We start from the raw sequence: 14338 nt of genomic DNA, 5'->3' as shown, positions 1-14338 counted from the left end.
AGGTGCGGGTGTTGTTGTTAGTGCCCCGCCCTCGGCCTTTGTTATTGTTTCCCCTATAACCTCCCCGGAAATAACCTCTGTTAGGGGATGTTTGTCCAGAATTTTTAAAGGTGGACGTGGTCTCAGTTGATGTGTTTTTGGAGCCTCCTCTATAAAAGGAGCGACGAAAGGAACCCCGGTTTTGAGGAGACTGCAGTGCTCCCATAGACTTGGCAGTTTCATTATCCTTCTTCATTTTTTCTAATGCAGTATCTACTGCAGGGCCAAATAACTGCTCTTGGTTGAAAGGTTGAGCCAGAATTGCGGTTTGAACTTCCGGTTTAAAACCGGAAATACGGAGCCAGGCATGTCGTCTGAGTAAGACGCTAGTATTGACCGCCCTAGAAGCGGTGTCTGCTGCATCTAAGGCGCATTTAATGGAGGCATTAGATATTAATTTGCCTTCTTGAATGAGGTCAGTGGCCTGGGACTTAAAGGGTTCAGGCAGATGTTGCATAAGGTCCTCAAGTTGGTCATAATGTGCCCTGTCATACCGAGCTAACAGGGCCTGGGTATTGGCAATACGCCAGTGGCTCGCCGCCTGTGCGGCGACTCGTTTGCCTGAGGCCTCTAAAAGCTTAGACTCCTTGTCTGGGGGGGGCGTTTCTCCAGTTGTCTGTGAGTTAACGCGCTTCCTGGCATTTGATACGACCAAGGAGTCTAAAGGGAGTTGGGCTTTAATGTATGCAGGGTCCTGCGGGGCTGGTCGGTACTTTTTTTCGATGCGGGGGTTGAGAACCCTCGCTCGAACAGGGTCTTTAAAGACGTCAGTGGCATGCTTTATAACCCCTTTAATCATGGGAAGTATATGAACAGTTTTTTGTGACTGCTCAAAGGTATCGAGGAGAAAATCCTCCTCAAGGGGGTCCGTGTGCATAGTGACACCATGGAACGTTGCTGCCCTATTTATTAGTTGGCCAAACCCTAGGTGGTCATCAGGAGGGGAGGGCTTGGAGGGGTAGGTAGTGGGGTCAGGCATGTCAGGCATTGGATAAGACCAGTCATCTACCGGTGCTGTGTCTGGAAAGGTAAACGGGTCAGTTGGATCAACAGGATCATTAAATAAATCAGGGTCCGCCCCTCCCCCTAAGTCATCATTATCATCCTGTGGAGGAGGTGAATGATAGGGAGGTGGTAAAGGTAAAGGAGAAGCAGGAGGAGGAGGGGGGGGACGGGTTAGAAGGTAAAACAGGAGAAGAAGGACGAAGTGGTGAAGTGGCACAGTCCTTTTTTCGTATGGGAGCTGGGGGAGGTGTAGTGTCCAGCTTCCGTTTTTTATATGGGATGGCAGTCACATGTCCAGTGTTAGGATTGATGTAGATCCGCTTTTGAGTAGGATCTGGTCGAAAAAGTTCATCTGGCTCCGAAGGTGGTGGCGGCGACGCCCGCTTCGGGTCTTTATGAGCTGTTTTTGGTGTGGACGTAGTTTTCGGTGCCGATGATGTTTTCGGTGCCGAAGAATGTTTCAGTTCCGATGGATTTTTCGGAGTCGATGGAGTTTTCGGTGCCGATGTATGTTTCGGTGCCGATGTATGTTTCGGTGCCGAGAGACTTTTAGGCATCGATGTCGAAGAACGTTTCGGCGCCGGTGGAGACTTCGGTGCCGAGGAACGTTTCAGTGCCGAAGGAGATTTCGGTCTCGCAGCCTGTTTCGGTGCCAATAGTGGGTGTTTCGGTGCCGAGGGTGTTAAAGGCACAATCACATGAGGTTTGCTCGAGCCCGAGCCACCTACAGGCTTAGATGTCTTCGGAGCCGGGCCCGAGGGCGGGGCTTCTGAAGAGGATTTCCGGTCGCGACTGGGCCCAGCTGGCGGAGTCTTGACCACTGTCTTTTTGGATGGGGCAGGGGTAGGGGGGGTGGTACTCACACGCTGCCCTGGAGTGATGAGGTCATCGGAATCGTCGGCCTCGGACACGATCTCGAGATCTTCGGTGTCGTCTTCGGGAACATCTTGAGCAAAGATGTCCTCCGGTTCTGGAGCTGGTTTGGCCATAATATGGCGTCGAGCTCTTCGGTCCGGGAGGGTCTTCTTCGAACGGAAAGCGGCACAAGCTGGACAGGTGGACTCGTTGTGTTCCGGTGACAGGCAGAGGTTACAAACCTTGTGGTGGTCACTGTGGGGGAACTTCGCTCCACACTGGGGGCATTTTTTGAAGGGTGTCCTGTCCATCAGCCGCTTCCGGAACCGGTCCGAGTTGATTTCGAGTCGATGGAATGAAGATTAAAGAGTTAAATTGATTGCTAGAAGTTTTCTGCTGGAGCGGAAAAAAGTTCATCCGAACCCAATGGCGGAAAAAAACAATCTGACGATGGAGTGGATGCCCATGCGCACTGTTGTCCAGGGGAGGAGTCACCAACCTCGTGACCAAAGGCTTCTTCCGAAGACAACAACAACCTGCAATCATCCGAGCCCAACACCAGATGGCGATCTTATCCTCAGTGTGTGATCTGCAGCTCATATGCCTCGAACATTCGTTTTTGTCACTTGGCTGATTTTTAGTGAATATTTGCAGTTTTGAAAAGGCAGCACTGTACTTACAGTGCCCAGGAATGGACCTGGGTACTGTAGGGGCACAGGGCTCCTGCTCCTGTGCCCACACCATAGGCATAAGGCACCCAGCCAGAGGGGTGGCTGACATATGCCTTGGCAGTGTAGGTGATGGGCATGGCACACAGAGATGTGTGCCATGTCGACTCTTTGTTTTGTCCTGCACCCAGACACTCAGCCTGCAAAGGCAGTGTGTGTGTGTAAGGGATCAGGGCCTCTAAGGGTGGCACAATGAGTGCTGCAGCCCTTAGAGGCCTTCCCTGGTCACAAGGCCCTGGGTACCTAGGGTACCATTTACCAGGGGCTGACATATGGCCAGGGTTTGCCAATTGGGAGTTTGTGTGTTTTAAGGAAGGAACATAGGCCCTGGGCACCTGATTGGCAGGAGCCCAGGGCACAACAAGGAAAAGTGCATCAGCTATTAGGCAAAAAAAAGGGGGGGTTACTGCAACAGAAACCCACTTTCTCACACAAGCCCCCCCCAGCCCAAAGGCCAGGAGACTTCTGCCAAAGCTGGGAGAGTCTACCTAGTCTTTCAGGCGAGGAAGAGTTGGGGAAGTGGTTTGAAAGTTGCAGGGCCTACTCTGCCTTACATCCTTCTGCCTAGGTCAGTCCCTTTGGGGAGCTGGCCTGTCTTATTAGTTTCAGGACCTAACTCCCAAGGCTCCTCTCCTTGTCTTTTACTGTCCTGGTCCCATCTTTCTATTTTGGGTTTAGAGGTGTGTACCTCGGTAGTTTCTAACTTAGCCAGGGCTAGGCCCAGCTTACCCACAGAGGCTACCCACAGCTTGAGCAACCCCACCATGACCAATAAGGTCAGGGGGCCTGACTTGCTATTTGGCAGGGGGTTAGGCCACCATGCCAAGGATAGGGCTGCCATGAAGGCTAACACCCAGCAGAGGCTGCTGACAGCTGTCAGTGCCCAGAACCACACCTTTAGCTCCTGACTGGCAAGTGAGGGGGCTATTTTATAGTTCTCTTTGGGTCCTGGCTGTTGGTCTGTTTGAGGATAGGGGGTCCCTACTCTTGGTAGGGAACACCCCTCCTCTACCCCTTGTTCTGCCACCTGAGGAGCCACTAATTCAGGCTGGACAGTTGCCTGACTAGACAGGTCTTGCTGTTGGCTAGGGGGGGCTTTACCAGTGCCATTTTGGGAGTTTTCCCTTACAGGGATAGAATCTCCCTGGCTCTCTGGAACTGTGGCTAACAGTTGCCCACCTTTCCTACACTGTTTCTTCTCACTCTTTTGGGACTCAGCTGCACTGACTGCAGGTTGAGCCCCCACAGCTTCTTTGGGCGAGGCCTGGCATTGGGCCAGCACCTCTCTTTGGCTCAGTTCCACATCTAAGTGATCATTCCCCAAGAGACAATCAAGGGGGAGGTTTTTACTGACTATCACTTTTCTCCATCTAAGGGACCCAGCTGTGGCTAGGGGCACTATAGCCACAGGCCTAACAGTGACTCCCCCTGGGACAGTTCTTACCCTTCTTGTTTCCCCTGGGACATATTGGTGTGGGAATACCAACCTGTCATGTACCACAGTGTGACTGGCACAGGTATCTCTCAGGGCAGTGGCTGGGATTCCATTCACCAGTAGGTGGTGGAAGTGTCTACTTCCTTCTGGGATCTCCAGCTTGCTTCTTGGGCCCATTCCCCAGTTGAAAGCTAGGAGGACTTCCTCATCTGAGGACCCTCCCTCCCAAGCTACACTGGCAACCCCTGGGGCTACACTAGTCACCCCTGGAGCTGTACTAGGAACCTTATTTTTAGGACAGCTAGAGTCCTGGGTGTGGTGTCCAGCCTTCTGACAGTTGAAACACCATATTCTGTTGGGATCCCAATTCTTACCTTGGTACCCTGGTTTAGTTTGTGAGGTGTCTTTGGGCCCACCCTCCTGGTCAGGTTTTTGGGGGGCTACCTGGGACTCCTTTCTTTTATCCACAAGGGGTTCACTCTCTTTCTTCTGGGGAGGCTTTGGGACCCCTTGGTTCTGGTCCCTCCCAGTGGACGTCCTAGTCACCCTAGTCTTGACCCAGTGGTCTGCCTTTTTTCCCAATTCTTGGGGGGATTTTAGACCTAGGTCTACCAAATGCTGATGCAACTTTTCATTTGTGCAGTTACTCAAAATATGTTCCTTCATGAATAAATTGTACAATCCAGTAAAATCCTGCACACCATGTCCAGCTAACCAACCATCCAGTGTCTTCACTGAGAAATCTACAAAATCAATCCAGGACTGGGTCTGGGTTTTGTGAGCCCCCCTGAATCTAATTCTATACTCCTCAGTGGTGAATCCAAATCCCTCAATCAGAGCTTCCTTCATGAGGTCATAGGATCCTGCTTCTGGCCCAGAGAGGGTCAGAAGCCTGTCTCTGCAGTTACCAGAGAACAGTTCCCATAGGAGTGCCCCCCAGAGAGGTTTCTTTACTTTTCTGATATCACAAGCCCTCTCAAAGGCTGTGAACCATTTGGTGATATCATCACCTTCCTCAAATTTAGGGACAATCCCTTTGGGGATTTTAAGGTCAGAAGTTTCCTCCCTATCCTTGTTTTTATTACTGCTGCCACCATTGATGGGTGCTAAACCCATCTCTCTCCTTTCCTTTTCTAGAGCCAGGAGCCTGGACTCTAGATCTATTCTTTTGGCCAGCCTCACAAGGCTGTCCCCTTCACTGGGGGGTCCCCCAGTGTTGTCTCTGGGACCAGAGCCACCTGTGTGGTCTCTAGGTGCCCAGATGCTAATTCTTGTGTTGGAGGGTATGGGTGCCATCTCCTCCCTAGGGAATAGTATGGGGAGGTTGTTGTCCACCTCCTCTGTTTCCCTTTCCTCATCTGACTGGCCATCACCATGTTCAGATGGGTGGTCTTTAGCATACTCAGCCAGGAGCTCCTGGAGCCCTTGTTTGGTTGGATGCAGACCCATTTGTAAATTTTTGAGTTTACATAAGGACCTCAATTCCTTGAAAGACAAGTGTAAGTAAGGTGTGAGGTCGAGCTCCTCCACCAGGTCCATGTTATTATTATCACTAATAGCTGGGTTTGTTTGAGACATTCTAACCTGACAGTTCTAACCCTCTACCCTGACTATAGTGACTTTTATTTTTCTAAAATTCTAATGGGACTTAACTAAGGCCCTAGCAAGACTTTTAGTAATTTTGGAAAAACCAATCAGAATTCTAAAGGCAATTTTTAAGAGTTCTGTCGTGTGATCAGATGGTAACCAAGTAGTCCAACAAATGCAAGTTTGTATCCCACCGCTGATCCACCAATGTGAGAAAGTGGCTCTGTATATACTGTTCCCTAATGGGTACAGGGTGTACAGAGTCCACAGTCCCCCAGAGGCTGATAGAGGTCAAAGTTAGGTATGACCTTACTCTCAAAAGTGGTAGCTTGGTCGAGCAGTAAGGCAGTACCTGAGGACAGTGTAAAGCATTTATTGTACACACTCAGTCAGCAAATGGTTTCACACACTCAATAACTGAACTCTAGGCCAATGGTTTATATATATAAAATATATGCTTGTTTTATTTTTAGAACCACAAAGGGAATAAAAATATACTTTTCTCAGAATGAGAGATTGAATATAAATACTTTTGCAATAAGCAATGGATTTTTGTAAACAGTCACAGTTGGTTGCAATAAACAATCCTATTTCCTAAACATAACAATGCATTGAGCTCAATGGTAATATTCAGGTTATCTTGTAATAAATTACTTTTCAGATTACTTTTGAAATTCCAGGTCTGGCTCCTAGATCCAGCTCTGGGGCAGTACTCAGAATCAAGTGATGAAAGTCGACTTAATAACTGTAATGATTTTTAAATAATATTTAGATATTTCAAAAGTCAGCACTTAGAAAATATTTCAAAGAAAACATTCAATGGATCTCTATGGCAAGAAATTCAAATTGCAGGTAGAGTACTTTATCGTTACTTTAGTAATCCAGGACTGGGTACCTAGACCCAGGACTGGGGTCCTTATCAGAAACAGGTAAGTAATTTCGTTTGCAGAAATGGTACGATTTTAAAAGAATATTTCAATTTTGCAAAAATAGACACTTAGAAGAAATTTCACAGAAAAGCAGACAATGGTTTCCTATGGAAGAAAAATGAGTTAGAGGTAAGTACAGTTGTGGACACTTTTCAGAGTCAGGGCTGGGCACCAAGATCCAGCACTGGGAGCTCACCTAGGAGCAGGTGAGTAAATTCGTTTTTGTCACTTGGCTGATTTTTAGTGAATATTTGCAGTTTTGAAAAGTTCACACTTAGAAGATTTTTCAAGAAAAAGCCAGTCAATGTTACCCTATGAGGAAAATGAAGTTAGCGGTTTAAGGGTAAGTACCCGACTGGCAGAGTTGAAATTCCGGGCATAGACTCAGGGGTCCCCCAGTGTCAGGTAGGTACAGTTGGTTCACCCTCAGCGGTTTCAGGACGGCCGGGTGCAGAGAGAGTTAGGCCCAATGTTATCCTATGAGGGATAGGGGGGCCTTGATTGGTGGCTGCTGTCTGGCAAGCCACGCGGCTGTGGGAGCTGGGCTCCTGGTCACTTACTCAGGGCAAGTGGGGACGTAGGTTAGTGTAGAGAGTGCACTGCCAGGGCCACTCGGGCGGCTGGGTGCAGGGTGCTTTTGAGCCTTCGGGCGCTCAATGGAAATCAATGGGAATGTTCCGGTTTGGAAAAAGGCTGCAGGCTCGGGGACGAGGATGTTTCAGGTGCCACCACCACTTCGAGAGGTAAGTTGGGTAGTTGTAAGTTAGGTGGGTACCCCGGGATTGGGCACAGGGGGCCGCAGGGCGCCGGGTGCAGGGGTGCCTTTTGACGTCGGGAATCTTACCCTCTGGTTGATCGCGGCTGGGGTGGCACTCGGTTCTGAGGCTGCAGGCTTCGTCCAGGATGTCGAGGGGGGTCCTTGGGTGCCGGACTCGGGGTCACAGTCGCCGTGGGGTCGTCCTCAGGGTCTTTGTCCACTCCGGCACTGGCCAGGCTTGGCTGGTGCAGAGTGTGTTGGGTCCGCGGTTCCGGGCTGCTGCCAGGAGTTGGGAATAGGTTTCTCGAGTAGAGCCTCTACTCATGGGAGTCCCAGGGAATCAGAGTTCAAAGGTAGCCAGGTCCTCCGGGGTTTTTGAGGTTGCTGGCCACAAGAGATGCCGCGCTGGAGCAGGAGCAGGTTAGAGGGTCGACAGGCCGGTAGGGCTGGGGCCAAAGCAGTTGGTGTCTTCCTCTTTTTAGCAGCTGCAGGGCAGGTCTTTTTTCTTCTTGCTCTTCTTGTAGGTTTCTATCTGGAATCTCCGGAAGGAAGGTTCAGGGGGCCCCTAAATACTAGATTTAGGGGCGTTACAGGTAGGTGAAGGCCAGGGACCAATGGGTCCTTGTCCTGGGGTGGGTACACCCCCTATCCTGCCTCTCTCCTGTGGGAGGAGGGCAGTAGCCTAATCCTGATAGGGTAGGGCCTCCCATCTTCAAGATGGCGAGAGCCCGGAGATGTGCTTCACCTCGCCTCCCCCACCTGAGGGGTGGGGTGGGCAGGCTGGCACATCCCCTGTCCTTGTATGGGGTTTCCGGCCAAGCTTCCTGCCAGAGTGGGGGGTTGCAGTGGCCTGGGGAAACTACAACTGGCGGCATGCCTTTGAAGCTTCCCTTTGCTCATCCTGGGGGAGGAGATTTCTCACCTCACCCAGGATGTGCATTGTTGCAGGCCCGGGAGAGCAGGGGCTCTCCCACCCAGGGGTCCAGCAACGTGTCTGCTGTGTGGCAGCCTGGGCAGCCTCAGAGCAGACGTGGATTGTAGGTTAGCTGTAAGGGGGCATCTCTAAGATGCCCTCTGGGGTGCTTAGTACATTAAATCCCACACTGGCATCAGTGTGGGTTTAATGTGCTGAGAAGTTTGATACCAAACTTCCCAGTCTTCAGTGTTGCCATTATGGTGCTGTGGAGTTCGTGTTTGACGAGCTCTCAGCACCATGTACTTGTAAAAGGCAGCACTGTACTTACAGTGCCCAGGAATGGACCTGGGTACTGTAGGGGCACAGGGCTCCTGCTCATGTGCCCACACCATAGGCATAAGGCACCCAGCCAGAGGGGTGGCTGACATATGCCTTGGCAGTGTAGGTGATGGGCATGGCACACAGAGATGTGTGCCATGTCGACTCTTTGTTTTGTCCTGCACCCAGACACTCAGCCTGCAAAGGCAGTGTGTGTGTGTAAGGGATCAGGGCCTCGAAGGGTGGCACAATGAGTGCTGCAGCCCTTAGAGGCCTTCCCTGGTCACAAGGCCCTGGGTACCTAGGGTACCATTTACCAGGGGCTGACATATGGCCAGGGTTTGCCAATTGGGAGTTTGTGTGTTTTAAGGAAGGAACATAGGCCCTGGGCACCTGATTGGCAGGAGCCCAGGGCACAACAAGGAAAAGTGCATCAGCTATTAGGCAAAAAAAAAGGGGGGGTTACTGCAACAGAAACCCACTTTCTCACAGGACACCCTTCAACATGGGTAGAGTTTTGATGTTTCTCTCTGAGGATGCGAAAGTATCCATTAGAAAATCGTCCTCGATTGTGTCAGAGTGGAGTTGCACACCATGATTTGCCGCAGCGCGTTCAATTAGGGCGTTGAATGCGGCAGTGTCCTCTGTGGGAGACGTTTTTGCGCCATATAGCTGCGTGTCCTGTGTATCAATAGGTGCACCTGTGTCTACAGGGTCATCCCAAGCCTGGTCAGGGTCCTGTTGGCCTTCAGGGTCCATCTCTCTGGGGTAGGGGACGTCGTCACCCATATAGTCCTCCAAAACGTCGGTTTCGGAGTGTGTTGGAGAGAAGGACTGTGGATCTGGGTAGGAGGTATGGAGACGTTCGTAAAGAACTGGTTCCGAATCCGCTGGCAGCTTTTTCTTTAGCGGGATCCGGTAGGAGTCCAAAGCGTGTTCGGAAGATATTCTCCGCTTGTGGAGCATAATTCTGCCGGTGTCGGCATCGATGATGTGGGACGGTGACGTCTCCGGAGGAGAGTGTTCGGTAGGTGTGATCCTAGTGTGGGTGACACGTGTTCTTATTTCAAACATCTTGGGCGTCGTGGATGGCGGCAGGCCAAAGGTGATATGGGGTGGTGCCGGAGAAGCTTTTTGAGCTGTTTTCGGCTCGGGGCCCGACGTGTCCTGGAGGGCTGCCTTTTCTTTGATGCGTTGCAAGGACGCTGCAACTTGTCGCACCTGGAGCGCCGACGGTTCTTTGGCGCCGAGCGGTTCTGTAGAGGCAGGCGTGGGCTTCTTCGGGGCCACGGGGTCATCGAGTCGAGGAGAGGTAGTAGCCGTCGACGGCGTCGATGATTGGGCCTTAGGTGCTGCTTTCGAAGTGGTGTGCGACGCAGCGGCCATTTTGACCTTTGTGGCCAGAGCCGATTGTTTCGGTGCCGGGTGCCGAGGCGGTTTGGCGGTACCGATGGCCTTTTTCCGTGTGTCGGTGCCGACGTCGGCTGCTGCGAGTTCGGCACCGAAGTCCCGTTTGGTGCGGTCGGCGCCGACGGGTTTTGCTGTCGTCGAAGGTGTAGTGGGCTTCGATCCGACCAGTGTCACTTTCAGTTTCGGTTTCTGTGGAACCGACACGACTTTTGGTTTCGGTTTCGATGAAGGGAAACCAGTCGTTTTGGGTACTAATGGCTGTCGCTGAATGTCCGAGGCCGGGCCCGAGGGCGGGGCCGAAGAACTGCGGGATAGGTCTTGGGTAAGGCCCGAAGGCGATCCCTCGACCGGAGCCATAGATTGACGCACTGGGATATCCTCCGTCTGTACGGGTAGGCCTTGCTCGTCACCGGAGCTACTTTCTTCGGCCCCTAAGGCCTCATCGTAGTCCCCTACCTTGGTGTCGTCTTCATCCCTGTGAAAGAGTTGCTCTTCGATGTCTTCCGATCCGGAATTGTGTTCGGAAGCGGGGCTGGAGGGTAGGTTCTCCACGCCTTCGACATCTTCGTCCTCGGCGCTGAAGATGTTGGTCGGGGCCGGTGCCGCTTGCTGCGCTTCAAGTCTTGCTGCTCGTCGATTCCGGAGAGTCTTTTTGGATCGGAATCGGGCACAGGCCATACATGTGGATTCGTCGTGATCCGGTGAAAGGCATTTGTCGCACACCGGGTGGACGTCGACATGTGGATATTTTGCATTGCAAACAGGACACCGCTTGAATGGTGTCCTCGATTCCATCGTCGATGGTGTTGATGTCGATGCGAAAAAAGTTGGTTTTGAAGTTAGTAAACTAACAAGTAACTGTCGATACCGATCGGGAACAGTACCGACGCGAACTACAGGCCTTTTGGCCTGAAAAAAGTTTTTCCTAACTTGAGTCAAGATAAGCACATCCGAACCCAATGGCGGAAAAAAACAATCTGAGGATGGAGAGGATGCCCATGCGCACTGTGGTCCAGGGGAGGAGTCACCTATCTCAGGATACTTCGAAGACTCTTCCAGGACAACAACGTGCAAACATCCGGACCCAACACTAGGCGGCGATCTATGCACAGATATGAATTCAGCAGCCCACATGCCTCGAACATAAAAAAATTAAAATCAAGAAAAACACTATTTTGTGAACAGAACATCAGGTCACAATTTGGATCACGTGGACACCTCAAGCCTGATAGCTTAATCTGCTGAAGAAACCAATCAACGGCCCATAGACCTTTCACCCTAGTCGCTAAGAATCACAACCGCTCACCTTGTCTCTGGAGTCCATCTCGTGTACCAGGGCTGCTCTTGGACCAGCAGGAAGGCAGTCAACTGGAAGGCAAGGGACAGCAGGATCTGTGTGATGACAGACAGGAGAAGCTGGGCAGAAACCAGGCTAGTAGGTGGCCGCTGCGGAACTAGCTCTTTCCACGATCGATTCAAACTCACTACAGGGAGGACAAAGAAAAGTTTAAATGTGTCAACCGTTCCCCACTTGACTTATGACCTGGTAATTTTAGTAGAGAAAGAACAAAACCGAGGTCCTAGGTGCTAAATAAAAAATATATTATTGCCACTCAAGGACTATTCCTTTCAATGGACAGCTAAATGGCCACAACAGTATGTTCAAAGAAGCAGCCTGCCTGCAGTAAAGCCGGTTCTGATGGACGCAGTTTCCCCTCTGCATACATGCCAAACACATGCAGGGGCCAAAACGCTTCATATATGCTATCAATGTGTCAAGTCCTGCACAACTATCAATAGAAGTGAAATCACCCAAGTACACAAATGGTGCCACCCAATCCGATCTCTCCAGATCCTAGAATTTTCCAGCCCAGTAGTGTCAGAAGACCCACAGAGAGCCAGTGACCAGGCAATAAAGAATCACCATTGGGAACACAGTATCCACCCGAACGAATGTTGCCAAAGATATGCAACTTTGCTTCTAGTGGACACCGTTCCTTTTGCAGATTTTCTATCTTTGAAAAATGACCCAGCAACATCTAAAGGAAATCGGAGTGGAGGTGCTTTGGGTAAGCAAAAGAAAAGATGCCACCCACGCACATTCTTAACCACCAATCTTTTAAACAAGGCGTCTAACCTTACTGGCATGGCATGTAACCTATCTACCCTCTTAATTTACGATCTCACCTTCAAATAAAAACTGTTTTAAGGGTAGGGCAGTTGATACAACTGTGCAAGGTTTTATAAAGAGAGAGGTTACAACTAATACAATAGCAAACTCCATCAGCCTTAAATGGCAGAAGAAAGCCCCTGTACACCAATTAAGTACCCACAAGGATTTTAGGGAGCGGTGTCTATCAGGTATCTTCAAACAGATGTCAACCGCTGCAAGAGAACCTTTCACAGTGGACACTTGCAAAAGGTTCCTCAGGAAACCAGATAACAGTACGTAAAGCGGTCCGTGATCTAACATACACAGATGACCGGTGACCGGTGCTCTCATCTGGCTTCCACCACAATACTGGGGTCCTCAGAGGTTATATCCAGCAAACAAAGGCTGGACATAACCCCCAGGCTGAGAAACTGGACATCTGCGGACCAGATTCTTTTGAGTCAGTCTGGACCCCCCAGGATCATTGTCATCTGAAACATCATCAATTTGTTAAGGACCATTTAAATAATGTGTAAAGCCACAAAAGCACAAAACAGTCTATTTCTAGGGGGCATACACTCGATCCCACAGAGCACTTGCCCTTGAAAATACCCTACAGCATAAAAACAAGAACTTAACATTCTGGTGCTCGATAAAGATCAACCGGCAATTACTCCAAATCAGGATAAAAGCTACAACTGCATGAAAATGACTAAAGCCTGCTGAGTTCATCCACCCAAATGCATTTCTCTGCCAACTGAGAGGGATAAACAGGGACACCAAATGGGATTGCCTAGTGCCAGGGCATCATTGTTTATTTGATCAACTTCACAAGGACAACTTCCCAACAATCAAAATGAAAAAATGAATAAAAGCAGCCCCTGACCGTTGTTTCGCTCTTATTAGAGCTTGCCAGAGAAACATAGCTTAGGCTCTTGGCCTAGGAAACTACTCGGGGTCCATGCTTCCTTTTTGCATAATTTATGCAGCACTACAAGTCTGAAAGGGTACTGTATATATTATATATATATATATATATATATATATTCACTGAAAAAACCATAGGTTTCACACACGTTATAGTTAGGAGTTAGCATTTAAAAAACCTTGCAAATTCACTGAAAAAAACATAGGTTTCACACATGTTATAGTTAGCTGGACATTTTACTGATAAAAAACCAATGAAATTCCCCCGTTATAGTTAGTGCAGGCAACTATAACTCACGCGACCGCAATCCTCTGCTGATGACATATGTGTCTTTATGAAAAAAAAATATTTGTAATATATGTATAGCTAAAATTTAATGGAAGAAGACATGGGCAAATAAGTGTCTAAATACAGTATTAGCATCAGCAGAGGATTGCGGTCGCGTGAGTTATAGTTGCCTGCACTAACTATAACGGGGGAATTTCATTGGTTTTTTATCAGTAAAATGTCCAGCTAACTATAACATGTGTGAAACATATGGTTTTTTCAGTGAATATATATATATATATATATATCACTCCAATTCATGCGATTTGTTTCTATCACAGAAACCGAGCCCAGATCCATATGCGTGGTTGAAAAGTTTTATTATCGTTACATGGCAAACAAAAGCCCGACGCGTTTCGGAGCAGCCGCTCCTTTGTCACGGGTCAATAAACGATTGTTTGTTTAAAGTATAAATAAAGTGTTTCACATCACATGACATAACATAAATGTAGGACTACTGCGCCACATCGGGATCTTTGTGAAAATGGCGGCCATTTTGGAGTGGTACTTTTAAATTATAAAATATTCATTACATTGTTATATTTAAACACTGCACAATAATTAATAAATGTTCAAACAATTAAACATAATTACCTTGTCAATGCTATGTTCCCAAAATTTATAACAACATTACGTTTTCACGATTTGTAAAAGAAATTCATGCCCCAGTGGGCTGTTGCTCAATATCCCAACATTACATTATTTCTTCATTTTGGAACAAAACCATAAACTTAAATAAACGCCCCAGTGGGCCAATATTCAGTATTGCGGCGTTTCAATGTGTAACATACATATCAAATACCCTTAGTTCATGTCCCGCCAAATATCTATTTACATCATGCCCTAGTGGGCTATATATTTTAGATATCACTAGCTTTTTGCTTTCATCCTCATCATCTGATGATGGCGTCTCCGTCTCCTACAACATAAAAAACAATTCTGATCAAAAATC

The 14338-nt window shown here is 49.0% G+C and overlaps 1 protein-coding gene across 2 annotated transcripts in view; it reads right to left on the bottom strand.

Moving 5' to 3' along the window:
* The window catches only part of LOC146782995 (polyamine-transporting ATPase 13A3-like), a 374238-nt gene that overhangs the window by 55070 nt on the left and 304830 nt on the right, over positions 1-14338 (bottom strand). For both annotated transcript variants that reach the window (XM_085638060.1, XM_085638059.1), the window contains exon 28: positions 11286-11463. In XM_085638060.1, coding sequence (XP_085494186.1) covers positions 11286-11463 — 178 coding nt within the window. The remainder of the gene's footprint in view (positions 1-11285; positions 11464-14338) is intronic.

The sequence above is a fragment of the Triturus cristatus genome, chromosome 12 (genome assembly GCF_964204655.1).
Source record: "Triturus cristatus chromosome 12, aTriCri1.1, whole genome shotgun sequence".
NCBI classification, from domain to species: Eukaryota; Metazoa; Chordata; class Amphibia; order Caudata; family Salamandridae; genus Triturus; species Triturus cristatus.
Note: the sequence above shows the minus strand (reverse complement) of the source record. Positions and strands in the feature narration are given on the sequence as shown.